The sequence below is a fragment of the Aspergillus niger genome, assembly GCF_000002855.4.
Source record: "Aspergillus niger supercontig An01".
Lineage (NCBI taxonomy): Eukaryota > Fungi > Ascomycota > Eurotiomycetes > Eurotiales > Aspergillaceae > Aspergillus > Aspergillus niger.
The window spans coordinates 2,135,722-2,154,361 of record NT_166518.1 but is presented as its reverse complement, the minus strand read 5'-3'; the positions used below and the strand labels follow the sequence as shown (position 1 = coordinate 2,154,361).

General features: G+C 53.5%; 8 protein-coding genes across 8 annotated transcripts; 5 read left to right on the top strand and 3 right to left on the bottom strand.

The window, feature by feature from the left end:
* Positions 1–2: 2 nt before the first annotated feature.
* An01g09030 (uncharacterized protein) lies at positions 3–4,971 on the top strand (the record flags this gene model as incomplete). Its single annotated transcript, XM_059750286.1, has 4 exons — positions 3–1,112; positions 1,205–3,305; positions 3,332–4,755; positions 4,816–4,971. Coding segments are annotated over 4 exons (4,791 nt in total), but the record flags the coding sequence as incomplete, so codon positions are not given.
* Positions 4,972–5,564: 593 nt separating this feature from the next.
* An01g09020 (uncharacterized protein) lies at positions 5,565–6,721 on the top strand (the record flags this gene model as incomplete). The annotated part of the gene is made up of 3 exons (XM_059750278.1): positions 5,565–5,698; positions 5,818–6,454; positions 6,527–6,721. 3 exons carry the CDS (start codon positions 5,565–5,567, stop codon positions 6,719–6,721), a joined length of 966 nt encoding a protein of 321 aa, XP_059599712.1.
* Positions 6,722–6,872: 151 nt separating this feature from the next.
* An01g09010 (uncharacterized protein) lies at positions 6,873–7,736 on the bottom strand (the record flags this gene model as incomplete). The annotated part of the gene is made up of 1 exon (XM_001389285.1): positions 6,873–7,736. The coding sequence occupies one exon, from the start codon at positions 7,734–7,736 to the stop codon at positions 6,873–6,875; it is 864 nt and encodes a 287-aa protein (XP_001389322.1).
* A 674-nt stretch (positions 7,737–8,410) lies between these two features.
* On the top strand, positions 8,411–9,243 carry An01g09000 (uncharacterized protein; the record flags this gene model as incomplete). Its single annotated transcript, XM_001389284.3, has 4 exons — positions 8,411–8,415; positions 8,474–8,683; positions 8,765–8,936; positions 9,019–9,243. The coding sequence occupies 4 exons, from the start codon at positions 8,411–8,413 to the stop codon at positions 9,241–9,243; spliced, it is 612 nt and encodes a 203-aa protein (XP_001389321.3).
* Positions 9,244–9,432: 189 nt separating this feature from the next.
* On the bottom strand, positions 9,433–11,766 carry An01g08990 (uncharacterized protein; the record flags this gene model as incomplete). The annotated part of the gene is made up of 3 exons (XM_059750257.1): positions 9,433–10,308; positions 10,374–11,486; positions 11,539–11,766. 3 exons carry the CDS (start codon positions 11,764–11,766, stop codon positions 9,433–9,435), a joined length of 2,217 nt encoding a protein of 738 aa, XP_059599711.1.
* A 1,308-nt stretch (positions 11,767–13,074) lies between these two features.
* On the top strand, positions 13,075–13,844 carry An01g08980 (uncharacterized protein; the record flags this gene model as incomplete). The annotated part of the gene is made up of 3 exons (XM_001389282.3): positions 13,075–13,207; positions 13,378–13,736; positions 13,797–13,844. 3 exons carry the CDS (start codon positions 13,075–13,077, stop codon positions 13,842–13,844), a joined length of 540 nt encoding a protein of 179 aa, XP_001389319.3.
* Positions 13,845–14,571: 727 nt separating this feature from the next.
* An01g08970 (uncharacterized protein) lies at positions 14,572–16,178 on the top strand (the record flags this gene model as incomplete). The annotated part of the gene is made up of 3 exons (XM_059750243.1): positions 14,572–14,594; positions 14,640–14,728; positions 14,839–16,178. The coding sequence occupies 3 exons, from the start codon at positions 14,572–14,574 to the stop codon at positions 16,176–16,178; spliced, it is 1,452 nt and encodes a 483-aa protein (XP_059599710.1).
* Positions 16,179–16,745: 567 nt separating this feature from the next.
* On the bottom strand, positions 16,746–18,587 carry An01g08960 (uncharacterized protein; the record flags this gene model as incomplete). Its single annotated transcript, XM_001389280.3, has 1 exon — positions 16,746–18,587. One exon carries the CDS (start codon positions 18,585–18,587, stop codon positions 16,746–16,748), a length of 1,842 nt encoding a protein of 613 aa, XP_001389317.1.
* Positions 18,588–18,640: the final 53 nt, after the last annotated feature.

Below are 18,640 nucleotides of genomic sequence, written 5' to 3'. Positions count from 1 at the left end.
TGGCAACTGACATATCTCGCCGCACAGACAAGACCTCATACTCCATTCCTGACGACGGGAGCCCCGTCACCATCCCCACTCGTCGGAAACATCGCTCCCGCGGGGACGACTCCAAACTGTCCCGCTCGTCGCAGCACTCCCAGACCTCCCTGCTCATCGAGTATTTCGAGGGCGGGAAGGGTTCTGGCTCCCTCACTTCCCGCCCCAGTGTCCGCGTCCGTGTCACCCCTTCCTCCGCGCGGAAGCTCAAGGACCAGAAAGATCACATCCAGATCACCGAGTCGAGTGGCAATCGGAAACCCGTCTATTCCCGCCGCATCTCCCTCAGCTCGCCCCACAAGCACAAGTCGCTGGAGGAGTCGGCTGTTGATGACAGTTCTTCCAATTCAGCCACCGATGAGAACCAGCCTCCCGGCCATTCTCCCTTAGAAATCGAGCTCATGAATCGCGACCAAGGCAGTGAGCTCTCCGCCCTGTCGCGCGATAGGTACTTCCACCCAACCTCCGACATCTCGTCGATGCCGGCGGATAGCATGCTGGAAGCCCCCTCATCTGGTCCTCGTCGAAAACGCAGTCAGAGCTTGGAACGTGAATCCAAGGAGTACCTCAAAACCCCCCGGCGACAACGTAGTCGCAGTCTCAGCACCGAACGCATTGCTCATCGAGTCGCAGAGAAGCTCAGTAACGACCCTCGTGACGTCTCTAGGCAACGCCGTCGCGCCGAAAGAAGTAGGTTCGAAGACGGCAGCGATCTCCAAGAAATGGACTCCAAGTCTCCTCGACGTCGGGCTCTTCCCGACGATATGATGAGTCCAGAATCCAGCCTCCTCAGCGCCTCGGCTGTGTCCTCGCATCGCCGATCCGGTGATCAATACTCGTTCAAATCCGGCACCTCAAAGTCATCGATCAACAACCCCAAGCTTCTTGAGACGGTTGAAGACGCGATCCGAAGACTCATCCTGCCTGAGCTGAAGGAACTTAAGAAGGACCAGAAAGTCATCACCAACACGTCCAAGTTTGAGCGCGACATGAACACCTCACATTCATCAGCCAGCACGCCCTCTCGGGACGAGCTCGGCAGACGACTCTCCAAACACGCAAGTGCCCCTGACGTTCGGAAGCCCAAGGTCGTCCTGAATAAGGATAGTCGTGATGAAGGCATCGTCCTGTCCGGCGACTCCGTCCCGTCCCAAAAAGAACGGAGATCCAGCAAAGACAGCGAAAGAAGCCTGGCAGAAGCGAAAGAAGTCAGGATCTCGGTTACATCAGATGGGCTAACCGGCCCGAGTTGACCGAGCAAGAAAAGCTCCGTCGACAAAAGAGCAAAGGACTGCGTGATGCAGAAAAGGCGGCACTCGTGGGGACGGCCCTAACCGCTGCAGCCCTTCAGCACCACGACTCACGGTCCAGCCTCGGGAAAAGCGAGGGAAGAAGAAAGAGCAGTGGGGCCCGAAGCCGCACCGGCAGTATTAACGAGACCGAACTAGTCTTCCAGAAGCACAATGTCGCCCCAATGCCACTGCGCAGTGCGATTGAATCCGACCTCACCAGAGCCTCCCTTCTCTCCGAGCAGACCGCCGAACCAGCAGCTTCGTACGGAGACACCAAGTTCCATGAAGGGTTCCGCGGCTCCCCTTTCCAGTCTCTCTCCCCGGCACCTCTCTCCCCGGCACCTCGCACGCCAAATAGGACGCCTCTGGACGTGCGGCATGAGTTGAAGCTCAAGCACAGCAACTTGTCCAGTCACGACTTGTCGATGCATAGCCCCTCGAGTCGGTCGCCCGTCGGGGATGCCGCCGCGGGCGCTATTGCCGCCGCCGCCGCCGCTAATCTGCTCGACTCCCACTCCGAACACCATGACCTCGACTACAGTGATCTGGCGAGCCGTCGGCGCACTCTTAGTCCGATACAGAGCGTGGCCAGCAATGAGAGCCAATCTCCGGTCAAGCAGGACTTGACCCATTATGATAGGTACGATTACTCCGAAGATGAACGAGAATTGGAGCCGCGTCTCTCGATTGACTCTCTTTCGTCTGCGCCCAGTACGGATTTTGCACGATCTACCCGCCCAGAAGGCCTCAGCATCACGAGCCAGACGGAGTCCCTACGCCGTCAACAGGAACCTGGCCCCGAGCTCGGCTACGAGGAGACCCCCCGGCCGTCTCCCCGAGAGGAAAGACACTGGGAGGACTGTTCCGACGATGATGAAGATCAGCATTCGCTAGCAGAGACTGAGACTCAGAGCACCGTGGGTAAACGCATGACCGGGTACACCGATGACAGCGAGCTTGATCACCACGACCAGGAAGATCACGGCCGACCGGTAGCTGAAGGCCTTGCTGCCAACCCCCAATTCGTACATCCGATGGCTGTCGAATCGGCGGTGGCCTCTGTCCTCGAACCTACGATCCTGGATACCAAGTCCAGCCAGTCCGGACCGAATCGTTCAATGGCTGGTATTCCGGAGCAAGAGGAAGAAGAGTGGGAGCCAGAGCCTCTGGAGCAGTCGGAGCAGCATGAGCAGGCAGAGCACGAATCTCGCCGAGGAAGCCCTCTAAAGCAGCGCGAGGATGTTTCCAGCCCCGACGCGACCTCATTCCCTAGACGCATGGGTGCTACGTCGCCGCCCCAGAGCGTCACTCAGTCGCTGGACGACCACTACCAGAACGAACCAGCTCCTTTGTTTGCTGGCGACCTCGACAGCAGCCCAATGCCACATGAAGACGACCGCAGCCCTGATTCAGAATCAGAAATCAATACCAATCCTTCCATCATTCAAGGACCCGCGGCCCACGAAAACAGCTGGTCATTTAACCGCACCCCTTCCAAAGACGCTCCTTCTCCCCTCTTTGATAAGTCTGGAGCTGGCGCCGGTGCTGGCTTGGGTTTGGGGTCAGTTGAGCCCTCCCACTATGGCCAGGACTACTACCCGGAGGACGACTACGGTGCGAACGACTACTATGATCAGCAGTACCACGGAGGCCAGATGCTCGGCACCCCGCTTGGTGCCAAAGACGAAGGTTATGTCTCCGCCGCGAACCCTCGCTCCCCGAGTGTTGAGACCCCTGAGCCACTAAGCAAGGGTATTGCTGGAATCGATACAAATGGAATGGGTCTGTTTGACAGTCCCCTCGGAGGGGAAGACCACTTTATGCCTGGTCACCAGCGGCAATTGAGTGGCTACTCTCAAGGAGTTGGCTCACCTCTGTATGACAGTGCAACTGGGAAAGGGATTGACCGGATTCAGTCCAAGGACATTGTTGCACTCATGGACCATGTGAGTACTAGTGTCCTCTTGCTTGAAGGTACCACTGCTGACTTATATGAACAGCTCACAGTTCGCGATGCCCAACGGAATGCCAGGGACACGGAAATTCTCGTGACTCTTGTTCGAAGCGCCGCGGAAATGCGCAACTCATTCGAGGAGATGAAGAAGTTCATTGCCCTGCAAGACGGGATGCTCAGGAAGCCAGTGACCGGCAGCACGAGCGGACCTATCGAGCTCTTGGTGGGCCACGCCCCCAGCCGGCCAGCACGCGTAGCGCTCGCCAGGTGCCTATTGACGACGGGGATGACCTGCGGTCGAAGCGAAAGAATATTTTCAAGCGAGCACTCAAAGGCCTGAGCCTCAAGAACTCCAATGACCTCACTCGAATCGAGGATATGTTGGAACAGCTCCTGGATGAAGTCGAAGCTCTACGCTACGGCCAGGATGACCGGTTCGTGCGGGGAGGCAACCGGGCCGCCAGTGTGGATCCTGAGGGCTATGAGCCGGAGGGCCATGCTGGAACTTCATCGCCCGGAAACCAGTCGGAGTACCTTTCCACCTCTTCTCAGCCTGTTCTGGAACCACTCGTTGGGAATGGACTGCGGAGGGGCATGGAAAACCGTGTCAGTACGGTGCCCGAACTGGATGAAGACGTAGATGAGCAGGCGGAGTTCATGAGTCCAACCATGCCTTCGCAGGAGCCGGCCAACAACCGCCAGGTCCGGGCTGGCTCCGCTCCCGTGTCTACACCTCCTCGTGAGCCGATGGCTTCGGGTGCCCTCAGTAATGAGGCGACGCCGAAGACGACGGAGAAGGCTAAGAAGCACAAATCGAGCAGCTCTTCATTCTTCCCGAAGATCTCTCGTTGGTCCAAGACCACGGCGTCTTCGATGGGAGACAACATCCGCAACAGCATCCAACCTGGCCGCAGCAAGGAGCGAGCGTCTTTCGATACCTCGCGCTCTGGATCCGAGGCTGCACCAGGACCATATAAACCGGACTACTATGATCCTCAGGGCGAAGACCGATTGCGCTCGACGTACACTCTGGAGGACCCGCAGCAGGAGAACCGACCGCCGTCCCCTCTGGTTCCGTCTCAAGCGTCGGGGCAAGCATCGGAAGCGCCGAAGTACCGGGCTCACCGGGGCAGTCTCGATCTTCACCATCCCCAGCCTCGCCAGGGCCCGTCTGGGCGATACCAAAACCAGCTGGAGACGCAAGCTCAAGTCTATGGCGTGCCAGCGGGCGCCCCTTCGGACCAGTGGGGATCCAACCCCAGCTTGTCCGGCGTGAACGCCAACCCGCGCTACAGCGGCGCCAGTCGTCTTTCACCCATCTCGGACGCGGGCTACTCGGAAGCGAGCTCGCGGCGCACGGGGCCTCCTCGTCCACCTAAGATCAAGGATGAGGGACCACTGATCCCGGAGCGGCCGCCCAAAGTCAAGGAAGACGATGAGCGATCGTACATGGAACGAGTTGCTTCGCGGGTTAGTGTCCATACCCGGAAGGGACGTTTTATTCGCATGATGCTGACCATATCTCTGTAGAGTTCGATCATGCGCTCTCCCCGTAGCACGCCGCCTCCCCGGAAACCCACGGGGCCTCGTCCCCTAACGTCGGGCAGCCAGTTCAGCCCTGCGCGGCGGCAGCGAAGCCAGTATCGCGCCAGTCCGGAGCAGGTGGATGATGACCTTGACTATTGACGCGACAGACGTTTGATACCCCATATTATTTTGTTACTCTTTTTTCTCCTCCCGTGATGTTTCTTCGACTTGAACCTGTTATACGATTTGTTATGTTCACGACTTATGACCCGCGCAGCGATAACCAGCATGCATGAAATGGATGGTTGTATGGACGGAAAGGGAGGGAAGGGGGGAATGTGTCGACTAGTATTGCTACTTGTGTACCGATTCTTTTTGCATTTCTGTGCTATATGATTCCCTTCTTGCAGCATATTTTTCTCGATTAGTGCATAATGGATGGGCTGTATGCCATGCGATGGATTGGAATACAAAAGTTTCCACCTTTTCTAAGATACCGATAGTCTTGACATCATTGTGCCTAAGCAGAGCCCTGGTTTTGCAGCTTATCAGTTCAGGTGCAGTCCAGCTGCAGCTCAGCTGAGGTTCAGCTCGGCGATCCATGGCTCCAGTACATGCGGGGTCAATGCGGAGAACAGCTGATGTTTGATTCCCATTTAAGCAGAAAAGATCTCCCAGTTGACTAGTATCTCTACACTGTATCTCGAACATTTGCCAAATAACCACAGAAGAAGATTATTAGTGCTTCCACCATGACTAGTGATAAGGATATTGACCCCCTCGACCTCCCCATCTGCACCACCTGCGGCACCCAGTTCTCAACTCCCACGCCGCCAACTCCATGTCCCATCTGTGATGATCCCCGTCAATACCTCCCTCCATCTGGGTATTCATCGCCCCCACCCCCCATCCTTCAATATACACCCCCACTCTCTCCCTACATACATCTATACTCACCACCACCACCACCACCATCTACAACATACTAATATAGAATGAATACAGACAAGACTACACAACCCTCCGCGCCCTCCGCGCCCCCACCCACGAACCACCACTGAAGAACATCCTCGCCCCACTGAGCAACAACAACACCAACACCAAGATCTACACCCTCCACACCACCCCCAAACACTGCATCGGCCAACGCGCCTTCCTCCTCCTCACTCCCCACGGCAACATCCTCTGGGACTGCATCCCCTATCTCGACGACGACACCATCACCCAAATCAAAGCCCTGGGCGGTATCTCCGCAATCATCATCTCCCATCCGCATTACTACGCCACGCATTTAGTCTGGGCCGAGGTGTTCAACTGTCCGGTTTATCTGTCTGTCGAAGATAGGGAGTGGGTTATGCGGCTATCACCCCAGGATTCCTCTGTACAGGGTGGTGGTGGTAGTGGTGGTAAGCAAATCTTCTGGGAAGGTAAGGAGGTAGAGGTACTTCCCGGCAGTGGGGTCATAGGTGTCAAAACAGGGGGCCATTTCCCGGGGAGTTCGGTGCTTTGGTGGAAAGATGAGGGGGTGATGTTTCTGGCTGATACGATTGGGACGATTCCCAGTGGGGTCGGGGATTATGGGAGTAGAGGGAGACGGGAGGGGACGGCGTCGTATACGTTTATGTGGAGTTATCCGAATATGGTGAGTATTTCTCTCTCTTTCTTTTTTTCTATGGGTTTGGGATGAGGGACAGGGTTGCTGATTTTGGGATAGATTCCCCTGCCGCCGGATGAGGTACATGGCATCTGGAAGGCGATTAAGCATACCGAGTTTGATCGGGCGTATGGGGCGTTCATGGGGATGGATACGGTGGGGAATTGTAAGAAGCGTGTGTTGGATAGTGCGAAGATCTTTGTTCGGGCTATGGGGTATTTGGATCATGCGATCCATGAGGAGGATTGTGCATGATTGAACTGGATTCGATTACATACTTGCATCACACAGTACATACTGCATGGTCTTTATTGGCGCATCTGCATCTGCACCGGCATCTTCCGCTCCAGATAGCTCCATTGAGGAATAACGTACATCTTGCATCTCCTTCCAACTCCAACTCTGCCTACACATCGGTAAACGGCCTCACCGAGGTCCGCACCGCCGTGGGCTCACTGGCCCCATTGTTGGCACACTGCGCCGTCGCCAGAGAGCTCGGCTCTAATCCATCACTAATCGGAAACGGCCCCGGATAGCTGTCTGCCGTACGCGTCTGCTGCAGCTGTGCCATATCCAGCGTGACCTGCTCAGGCTGCGACTCATCCGCCAACACACTATCCATTGACCACGGCCGACTCAGAATACTGAACCGCAACCTATCCGACATGAACCCCGAGAATCGCACCCCGGGAAGCATACTCTGATGCGGACTCGAACAGTTGGAATTCGGATCGCTAAGCGACAGACTCCTCCGGACAATTGATGAGTAAACCGAGTCACTCGCCAGCGGCTGGTGGCCTAGGAAGTGCACGCTCGCGCGCGTGCTAGTATGGTCGTCAAGCCCCCGATCTCTGTCGGCAATAGCGAGCTCCAAGCTCCGGGTAGGCGCGCTGTGAGAAAGCTGAACGACCCGCGAAGGCACCGGCATGAGGGGGATGACCAAGCTGGAGGAGGGGACGCTGTCGGCGGTGGTGGGTCTATCATCCGCGCTGGAGAAGCCTGTGTTGGAAGGCAGACTGGTATTCACTGAGGCGCTCTCGGGGATGATCTCTAAGAGAACCTGAATGATATGTTGCTCTTTGCGACTGATGGCTTGACCGACGTAGCTGTAGGGATATCGGGGCGATGTGCGTCGCACCCCCGTGAGGCGCGCCAGCAGGTTCAGGAGCTTGATGGTGAGAAGGGTCCCGAGGAGGGCGAGGACGGTGCGGATATTGATGGCATCGAGGATAGGATCGCGAGAAGCTGGATGATGCTTCTTGGCTGACATGGTGGCCGGCAGGAGGATTTATACTGGATGCAGGGTGAAAACAGGATGAGGACTGCAGGGGAGAAGCAGAGATAGATCATTGTGAGGTGTCAGACTCGGAGATATGAGTGTGGAAATGGTTGAAGCTGATGGTGCAGAGGAAGGTGCAACTGTCAAACCTTTTCTCTTCTTTGTAGACATCATCTTTCATGCAAATGGTGCAGATATACTCTGTTTAGAAGTATTGCAATATCGAGATGGAGAGTTTATAGTAGCCTGAAGTATAGAACCGAAACTAAGGAACGCAACTCCGCATGCCAGTCTCCACTCCATCTTATCAGCCCATCACCCACTTCTTCAACGTCACTTCTCCACTCTGCATTCCTCTCTCTTTCTTTCCTTCTCTGTTTCCTCCCTCCTTGCCTTGAATCCAGTCAATGTCCATCTCTAATCCAGCCCTACGCATATCTCGCTCTCTCATGGCCTCCCTGAACAATTATACTCTCCGCCAACGGCGATTTGCCCCTCTCCTCCCCTCTTCTTCCTCTTCTTCCTCTGCACCCCCACTCCGCGGAATCGTCTTTGACGTCGACGGCACACTATGGTAATACCTATACCTTCTTCAGCTACCAATTATACTACTAACTAAAGATGTTACCACATTCAGTCTTCCTCAAAACCACATGTTCTCCGAAATGCGGTACTTCCCCCACTCCCGCCCCCTCAATATAACCAAAACTAAAAAATGAATGATACAGACAAGCCCTCAACATCTCCCCCAAAGTCGACATCCTGCACCACATCAGCCGCCTCCCGACCCCCGAATCGCGTCTCGAAGCCACAAACAAAATCAAAGCCATTGAGCGCACCGCCATGGAATCACAGCAGCCTCAACCGGGCTTAGTGGAGTTGATGGATTTCTTGGAGGAGAGGGGGGTCAAGAGAGCTTTGTGTACGAGGAATTTTGAGTAAGCCCTCTTCCCCTTTTCCCAGTTTCTGTTCGAAGTACAGTATAAGAAGGCAAAGATACTAATGTAGGTGTGGTGTAGAGCACCCGTCCTCAACCTCCTCAACAACCATCTCCCTGCACATGTCTTCCTCCCTATAGTGACGCGTGAAACACCGGGGTTGTTGCCCAAGCCGGATCCAGCAGGGATATTGCATATTGCGAGGGAGTGGGGGGTGCAGGATGAGGGGGGGATGGCCGGGGGGTTGATTATGGTATGTTCTATTCTAAATCCATTTACTTATTCGGTTCTCTAGGGAGAAAGTGGTGGACTAATCATTGTTATTCCGTGTACAGGTTGGTGATAGTCTCGACGACATGACGGCTGGACATACCGCCGGTGCGGCGACAGTGCTCTTGCTCAACGACCATAACGGACATCTTAAAGACCACGCGCATACGGATCTCTGTATCGAGAGGCTAGATGAGTTGATTCGCATCTTAGACGAAGGGTTCGTGGGACATCGCGGGGGTGAGAAGGTGCCTACGTCTACGGATAATGCCATGGAGAATGGCGTATAGAGTCATCCTGTACATCATGTTGGACATCTATATCATCTGTACATACCATAGCTCCAAGCTATGAGCTACGTCTAACACAAACAACTTTTAGAACATACAACATCAATCGTTCCACCCTCGGGGTATATGTACACACACACAGGAAACGCCAATACAACGACCTGTTTATAACGATAAAATCCCATACCATCACAACCGATACTTATCCCACGCCTTCTTCGCCGCACTCGGCAACGGTCGATACGCATCCCCACCACCACCTCTCTTCCCACCACGTCCACCCCCACGACCCGTATTCCCACCTCTAGACGGAGGCCGGCTACCACCACCACCACCACCCGACGACTTCCCCCGTCCACCACCCCCTTGCCAACTATCCTTCCCACCTCTCCCGCGCGTCGGACGAGGATTCGGCGACATCGACCGCTGCCTCGACGGGCCGAAATCAGATCTATCGCGATACCCATTACTCGAAATATTCTTATTCCCTCTGCCGATGCCGCTTCCAATGCGAATGTTGCCACGGTTGCTACCGCCGCCGCCGCGATGGACAGGCGGACGCCGATGAGCCATCATGTCGTCGCTGTCGGAAGAAGGCGGGCGGTGGTCGGCGCGGCCGCGGATCTTGAGGCCTCCTCTGTTATTGCTATTGCTATTGTTGTTATTGTTGTTGTTACGTCGGTGGTTCACGACGGAGTTGATGTTGGTGATCATGTTGGGGTCGATGCCGCGGACGGTCCAGGAAGAGGAGAGCAGGGTTCGGGTGGATGAGAGGGACGGACAGTCGCCAATGAGGTGGCGGTTGCTGGTGCAGTGGGCGCAGGAGAGGGAGACGAGGACGGGTTCGGAGTCCGGGCGGGTAGTAGTGAGCTTCCACATCAGGTCGCAGTCTTCTTCGATATGCGTGGTCGAGCCGCATAGTTCGCACGGGAATTCGCTGGCGGAGCCTTTCAGTGCGGATGGGCAGTTGTCTTCGTCGTGGCCGCGCGCGCGACAGCGTTGGCAACGGCGCCAGGTCGGGCAGAAGCTGCTTTGGTGCTGGTTCCAGGAGCCGCAGTGTATGCACTAGAATGGTTGGTTAGTTGGTGATGATGATGATGGGGAAGAGGGAGAGGGAGGGGTGGGCGTACCTCTCGGGACGGGCAGACTTCTGCGAGGTGTCCCTCGAGTAGACATTCTGTGCAGGCGATGGGGAGTTGTAGGTCGATGGCGTTAACGTCGCGGTCGTAGAAGCGGTATTTCGCTTGGATGTCCATGTCTTCGCGGTCGAGGTCGGCGAGGGTAGAAGGGGCAGTCGGGTACTTTTTCGAGAAGCGGAGGAGTGCGTCCTCTTTAGATTGGTCTGTGGAGGTTTGTCCGTTGGTTTTCGTGCCGTTAGAGACTGGTAATGCCTCGGGGTCGTAGTCGTCGTCGCCGTCCGGGGTGATTAAGCCATCCTGGTCCTGACCGAGATTTTGACCGTTCCGGGACCCAATATTCAACAAGATCGAGTCATCTGCTTCCGAACCCAGAGACTCTGAGTCATCTGAGTCGCCGGAGAGCTGCATCTGGCTGGACTCGTCCGAAGCTTCCTCCTCATTCACTTCGCCCTCCTCTATGCCATCGACTTGGGCGGGTTTTGATGCTTCCGTCTCGTGATCGCCATGGGACGAGACGGATTCACTGCGACTGCGCCAGAACTTATCATTGACAGTGTCGAACTGTGACGCGGGCTTGCTCTCCTCTGGCTTCGCGCGACTGCGAAGCGATGTCCGAATCGCACTCTTGCTGCCTTTATTCCAGCTCGCCGGCGGCGCGGGCGCGGACTCGGCCTGCGCATCACCACCTTCGGAGGACCCGTCGTCACTGTCGGAACCGGAAGATGAAGTAGCATCTACATCGACATCAAGTCCCGCTTCACTGAAGGTAGCGCCTTGGGGGACGAAGTCGCGGACATTGCGTACGTCGGCGGACCGACTGCGGCGTTGCCTTTTCCGCGGGTTCGGGTTGGGATCGTGGGAGCTCTGACGCGAGGAGTGGCGGGAGCCGTTTGTCTGAGCGCGGGGGCCGACTGCGGCGGTTCTGGAATCGTTGTCGTCGGATGGAGAATCAGGCATCCTGAGAGAAGACGGAATAAACGGGGAGGCAGTAGGAGGTTGAGGTGTTTGAAGAGCTGCTGCTGCAAGTTTCATCGGATTTCCTTCAGATTTCGCGGAGAGAATTTTACGGCGGGCGGCAGGAGCCACTTGTGCCATGTGCAGGTACTGTATCGTCACGAACGAGTATCAGCATCACATCATCGTTATTGCTTCAGACATTCACTGTTTGAGCAGATGGCGGTCTGGTACGAGTGATGGTGGAGAGTCTTGGAGGGGAATAGATGCAATGAGCCGTAGTATCTGGAATTGGTACATATTGTGCTTTCTTGAGACATTTCGATATGGGAGACGGGGGCCGGCCTATTCCTCTCCTACAAATTGCTGATTGTTGATCTTTCGTCAACACGCGAGTAAAAGATGGCAGTGCTGGATGTATCCAACCCATATGGGCCCCCTCAACGAGAGACAGCGTATCAGGAATCCTCGAAATGTGTCGGTCACTCAGATATGATCACCAAGAGGATCTTAGGGGATCCGGTATTGGCATTTTCTAGGGAAACCCTGGATTAAAGCGACAAAATGCCATGTGATTAGTGTAAAACGATCCGGTGTTCGCGGCTTTCTCAGATTCCATGAGATCCAATTGCTTATTTGCTCCGGGATTAGCGGGCTCGGGATATTTTATGAGTGATAGTCAGGGCGTGGACGATTCATAAGGTTAGTTTTTTATTGGATGGTAGCAGGACGGAGTATTCAACCATTCAAGCTGGGATATTTACTACACGCCTCTGAAGCTGTTCTTCAGCACTATATGGTCACTGCAGCTAATTTATGTGGACACTGGACGAGTCTATGTACTAGAAGCCCCCAACAGGTACTTAACACAGTATTTTCCTTATTAAATGCTCACAGCCAGAGGCACATAGATTACGTTTATCCACTTCAGTCTCATCCTGAGTCAGACACTCCCAGTTAGATTTCATATGCTCGCGATAACCAGACCAAAAAGGATACGGAATAGGAGAGATCCCTTGATACTTTGAAGATAGCATAGATAGCAATAATCGTTAATTAAAGCCTCGAATCAACCCAGACAGGAATGGCATTTGGTTGGTGCAGCGATGGTGTGGTCTAGACTCTATCTAGAACGATGGGATGCAGCAAGCGTCCCGGCTATTCTTAGCCATGCCGACAATTAGTTTGAGGTTGAGGATCTGCTCGGTTGCCCCTCGGGATGTCGGACTGCTGGCTTCTTTTTTCCCTTTTTACTTTTTTTTCTTTTCTACTTCTTCTTCTCCATTGGCCTTCGATTGAGATTTTTTTTCCCTCTCTCAACCTGCAAGGCATCCACTCGCTTTTCGTGAACATTTTTCCCTTGAACACTTATCTCAAGTGTCCAACTTCATTCTTTGGCCCGGCGGTAACTTACCCCCTGTCCCGGTAATACGGAGACCTGCTCCCGTGACCAACACCGCCGCCGATCGTCTTCAAGATCGCCTCCCGGTCGAAGTCACTCAGTCTCTCGGTATTCAGCCAGCTTGCTCTCTCGTTCTCTCGCCCGCGGCGTCCTCTTTTACCACTCTGCCATTCTCTCACGACTATTTCCTTTTCATTCCTGTCACTCGATTTCTCCTCTCTCTTCGCTCGATCTTCGATCAATACCGCCAAAGTGTCTTCCCTAATCGTTCCCCGTGCCATCTCCTTCCCCCCGGACGTCGACGCTGCGTCGCGCCGGTTGACCCCGGACACCAATATGGCCCAGGGCAAGGCTGGACGGAGGAGACGGTCGAGTAGTATCATCTACCAAGAGCCCCCCGAATCCATTGAGCACACCAGCGACCAGGCTGCTCTGCCCAATTTGAATGCGAACTGGGTCAACGCCAAGGGTGAGTAGTGGCCACCTCCATCTCCTCCATTTCCCCCCCCCCCCCCATCATCACCACTCCGTCGCTGCAGAAGGAGGGGTTCATGTTCCGGCGGGGGACTTGTAACCAACATATGTCCCCATGACATCCATGACACCCCCAGTGGCTGACCACGTTGTACTACCATTTAGGAGCCTGGACCATCCACTTCGTTCTCATCATCGCCCTCAAGATCTTGTTCGACATCATTCCCGGTGTCTCGCAGGAGACTTCATGGACACTCACCAACATCAGCTACATGTTCGGTTCTTTCCTCATGTTCCACTGGGTGCGGGGCATCCCTTTTGAATTCAACGCCGGCGCGTACGACAACCTCAACATGTGGGAGCAGATCGACAATGGAGATCAGTATACGCCCACAAAGAAGTTCCTCCTCTGCGTGCCCATTTGTCTCTTCCTGCTTAGCACACATTATACCCACTACGACTTGACGTATTTCACCATCAATTTCCTTGCAACCCTGGGAGTTGTCATCCCGAAATTGCCGTTTGTATGTATTATCCTTGCCTTCTGTGGTGGGGTGAGTCATGAATGCTAACTGCTGTGATAGTCGCACCGTCTGCGAATAGGTCTCTTCTCTGATATACCCGAAGAGTAGCCGCTCTCTCTCTTCCTCTTTCGTTTCCGTTTCCTTTTTGGCTTTATCTACTTGCTTTTATTCCCTTACACTTAACCTGTGTGTGTTATTGCTTCTTACTACTAAACTACTACTTCTCGTTCTTGATAATATTCTCCGCTTGGCGTCGCTGTCTCTTTTCCTTGCCCTCTCTGTGCTTTATATGTCTCGCTTCCTTTTTCTCAAATATCTCGATCGTGCTCAATTTCGTGGGTCTCGTATCTCTGCATGCAATGGGCAGACAGACCCGGCAGGCTTGTTTCGGAAAACGATAAAGAGGGGGGAGGCAAGGAAAAGGGGGAAAATGTGGTTCGGTTTATAGAAAGGTGCTGGCGTGAATGGGGCATGAGGAATAGATGAAGATAAGGGGAGGCCGGTCGTCCGATGGTTCTGGACTCTCTTCTCATCACTACACTCTATATAAGAAGATATTCCTTATGTTGCGGTGCTGACTGTAGACCTGGTATGGCTTTCCGTAGGCAGCAGTCCGTCTTTGATGGCGTGATCGTAGCGGAGTAATTTGTAGCCTCTTGTTCTGGCAACTGGAAATACTGAGTAAAGTGATTTCCATCTACAAGATCACGCGACAGTCAAACAATCATGGTAACCTAGTATGACGAAATCCATATTTGCTACTACTCTTTTCCACTCACATCAACCTGAATGGGAGGCTGCACGAAGCTACACTTGACTGCGAAACAGAGCATCAATGGTTGGACTTGAAGGAAGACGGTAAGCAGAAGAAAAGTCGTAAACAAAATCTACTTCATATGTCAGTCTGACTGACCATCAGGCTGGTTGTTCTCTCCCTCTACAGTCATCAATAATCGGAGGAAATCATTTATGCAAGATGCTCAATCACTTGCGTTAGTCAGGACCACTGCGAGCCTTCTGAGCTCCAGAAAAGATCCTGCTGCAGCATTCACTGTAGGCAGAAACCTCACTAGAGTCTTTGCCTGCTACCTGATCTCTACAGATACGAGAAAACGTACGCCTCTTGATGTCCTGACAAATACTACTCGAAACACCATCTCTCTTGCTGCCACAATGGAAATAGAACTCGACTTCGTACTGGAAGATCTCCGTCACGCGGAGCAACAGGCAACAAAGGCAGAGCTGGACGTCAAACATGCGGAGCAAGTTGAGGAGGCCAGACAGGAAGTCAGACAAGCAAAGCAGCGGGCTGCACAGGCAAAGCTTGGAGTCAAGCGGGCAAAATCGAGACACCAACAGCTAGTGCTAGAAACCAAGCAATTAAAGCTCAAGACCAAGCAACTACAGCTGTTAATCAAACAGGCACGACAGCAAGTTGAATCAAGCAGCCTCTTTGCTTTTCTCGAAGAGTGTCATAAGCTTTCTCTTGCTATCAGTTTCCAAACGAACATGTCAAAAACATATCATGGTTCAATCGATCCTTTCGGTAGATTACGTCCCAAGCGCATAATACCCTGGGGAGCTTTTCCCGCTTTCCAGCAGGCCATTTGGAAGGCTATCGATGATGAAGATCCAGAATTCTCCACACATCGCGCTTTCGCGTCCAAGAATCAATTTGAGTTCATTGGAAATGGTGCTACCCGACCTATAGCATCCGAATCTCATCTTCAATCCTTCCAACGTGAGACCGTGGATAATCATGTACAATCCATTCTTGTTGAGATGAACAACAACGAGAGACTGCGTCAGCGTTTCAACATTCACGGATATGTTAGGTCTGAACATGAGGACAACAATAATAATGCGTTTTACATCCATGTAGAGTCGGATGAGCAAGAAGTCCCTCTGTATGCTGTTGAGTACCAAACCCCGCACGTGCTATCAATGTCTGAGATTATTGCTGGCCTTCATGTGATGAATCTGGATGATGACTTCATTGACAATAATGGTGGTAGCTTCGACAAGCATGCAACCTGGGTTGTGGCAGCAGTAATCACGCAGTTATTCTCCAATATGGTCAATATTGGAGTTCAATATGGCTATATCTACACCGGGGAGGCCTTCATCTGTCTTCATATCACAGAAGACCCGTCAGTGGTGCAATACTATCTGCTTATCCCCAATTTAGACGTCACTGATGGAGATGAGTTTCGGCTCCAACGCACAGCAGTTGCTCATGTTCTCGCCTTGACCCTGAACACCATGCAAGCTAGTCCACCACCTCAGTCATGGTACGATGCAGCTGAGCAACTGGACGAATGGGAAATTGACTACCCTGATCCCTTAGGACACATACCGGAATCGGTCCGCATAAAACTACCGTCAGAATACAACCCACCATCTTGGAAATCCATTGAGGAACTCCCTTCTTTTCCATTATGAATTCAATATTGTACAATGAAATGCACAAGTGGCTTGGCCAGAAGAGGCCCTCTAAATCCTCTATTTCCGAACGCCAAATAATACGGATATCAACTCCACAGCCTCGATATCCATGAACTAACGCATCTCTTATCTGTCCATTTGTCACAGGATCGAGAAAATGGCTTCGAACAGCTACACATATTCTGTAGGACTGGCTTCCTACTGAAGGCCACCACCAACGAGCAACTTCCAAGCCTTAAAGTGGAAATCAAAGCTTATCAACTCCTTCAATCTCTTCAGGGCAAAGGGCAAATCTGTTCCAGTACTCATCGGGGACTTCGCTCCGCAGGTCCAGCATTGGTATCACGGTCAGCAAATGGCGCATATACTATGCAAGTCATCTTGGGGTTTATGAATTTACGATGATGCACACCGAATATACGAGACGAAGCAAGCAAGCTAGTAGCAAGAATCCATAAACTTTGAAATAAATTACATACTTTTTAGTCCTATCTAATTCATCGGGTATCTGATGCAAACCAGAGCATCTTTCTTCAAACCCCCTTATCTAAACAAAAAGGACAACTAATCCTCATGCTCTCTCACCTCCTCCCTCCTAGTCTGCACCTGTCCCCCACCCTTCTTAATATCCGACAATCCATAGAACGCAATCATACCCATACCCAGGAACGCACTCACACACGAGAACACCAACGCCACAATACCCCTAGCCGTGAAACCGGCAGGCAACCACGCAACCTGCTTATTCTGGCCGGTAAGATCGGTATAGTCCTCGGTATTAGCGGCCGCATTACCCGCCGTAGGGACACCCGCAGCCTCACAAACATCATAATGCTGCTGAGGGATAGTAACCCTACTCTGAATCGCCTTCGGCGCCTCAATAAACACCATAGCCAAACCCTGCGCCAAGTGCCAATCAATATGGCAATGGAAGAACCACACACCGGGGTTATCGGCTTTGAAGCGCACAACGAAGTATCCCTGCGGCGGAAGCACAAAGGTATCTCTCCGGGGCGGGTACTCCGGGAACGCAGTGTGGTTAGAAGCATTGTACGTGATTGGATCACCATCTGCATAGTCATAGAAATGAGGCCCATACGGCGGGTACCGATCAATCATCTGGAAGGCATGGCCGTGAAGATGGAACGGGTGAGTTCCCGTATCCCCGTTGTTGAGGATGATTTCCACGATTTGGTTCTCCTCTAGCACGACCGAGTGCGTGTAGTCGCCGTACACTGTCGCATCTGTGGCTTGGTCTCCCGCGGACATGACGGTGTAGAGGGCGGGGACTTTGGGAGCGGTGTAGGAGATGTCGTTGAGGAAGGCGTAGTCGGCGCCGTCGTCGAGGACTTGCATAGTGACAGTGAGTTCGAGCGAGAGGTCTGGGGACTCGAGGAGGGGCATTCTGTCATTAGGGACGAGGGACATGTCGTCGTAGGGATTGAGGTCTGCGGGGTCGGAGACGGTCATTACCGCTTGCTCGAACGCAGCGCTGGAGTTGTACTCGAGCCAGTTGGTCTGGTTGAGTTGCAGGTCTGAGGGGATGGTGTCGAGCAGGGCGGAGTCGGCGACCATGACGATAGGATAGTTTTTCTCCGTGGAGTTTTTCATCGTCACCAGGACGGTGTAGCGCTGCGCGGCGGAGATGTAGAGGATATCTGCTTCCGCCTCATCCGTGTAGATGCCGTCGATTTCGACGATGCGCATGGTGTGGTCTTCTATGTAGAAGTATTGGGCGACGAAGGCGCCGATGTTGATGAGACGGAAGAGATAAGTTTTGCCTGCTTCGACGGGGATCTTGGTGTTGAGAGTGTCGTTGAAGAGGAAGGAATCCGGGATGGGCTCAGCGCCAGTGGGGTTGTCGACGGTGATGAAGGTCGGGGCGATGGTCTCAGTCAGTTCATGATACCAGTCTGTCATGGTGATGGTGAGGTCCTCGTCATACTTGTCGGCGAAGTAGGAGGAGTTGTCATGCACGATAAAGGCCTGGCGATAGCCGTCAGGGTAGCAGTAGTCCGTGTGGCAGTGGTACCAGTACGTGCCGTTCTGGTTAACGGTGAAGTTGTACGTGATGGAGCTGCCCGGCGGAACGGGACATTGGGTCACCATGGATGGGCCGTCCATGTCCGTTGTGTTGGTTTGATACATGCCGTGGAAGTGGATCGAGGCGCTCTTGTCACCAAGTCCGTTGTACATGTTTACCACGAGGCGGTCGCCCTTGTCGACTTCGATGATGGGCAGGGGCCATTGATTGTTGATGCCGACAATTTGACGCTCGGCCAGGCCATCTGGATTGGCGGTCACCCAAGTGACGTTCCAGTCATAGGTCACGGTTTTGGCCTGGCATTGGGCGATGAAGAAGAAGATGGCTGCGAGCCAAGGGAGGAGACGGCTGGGGAAAGCCATCTTTGTCTGTCCTGTCCGGGATGAGGGGGCGGACGATGAAGGACGAGAGGGAA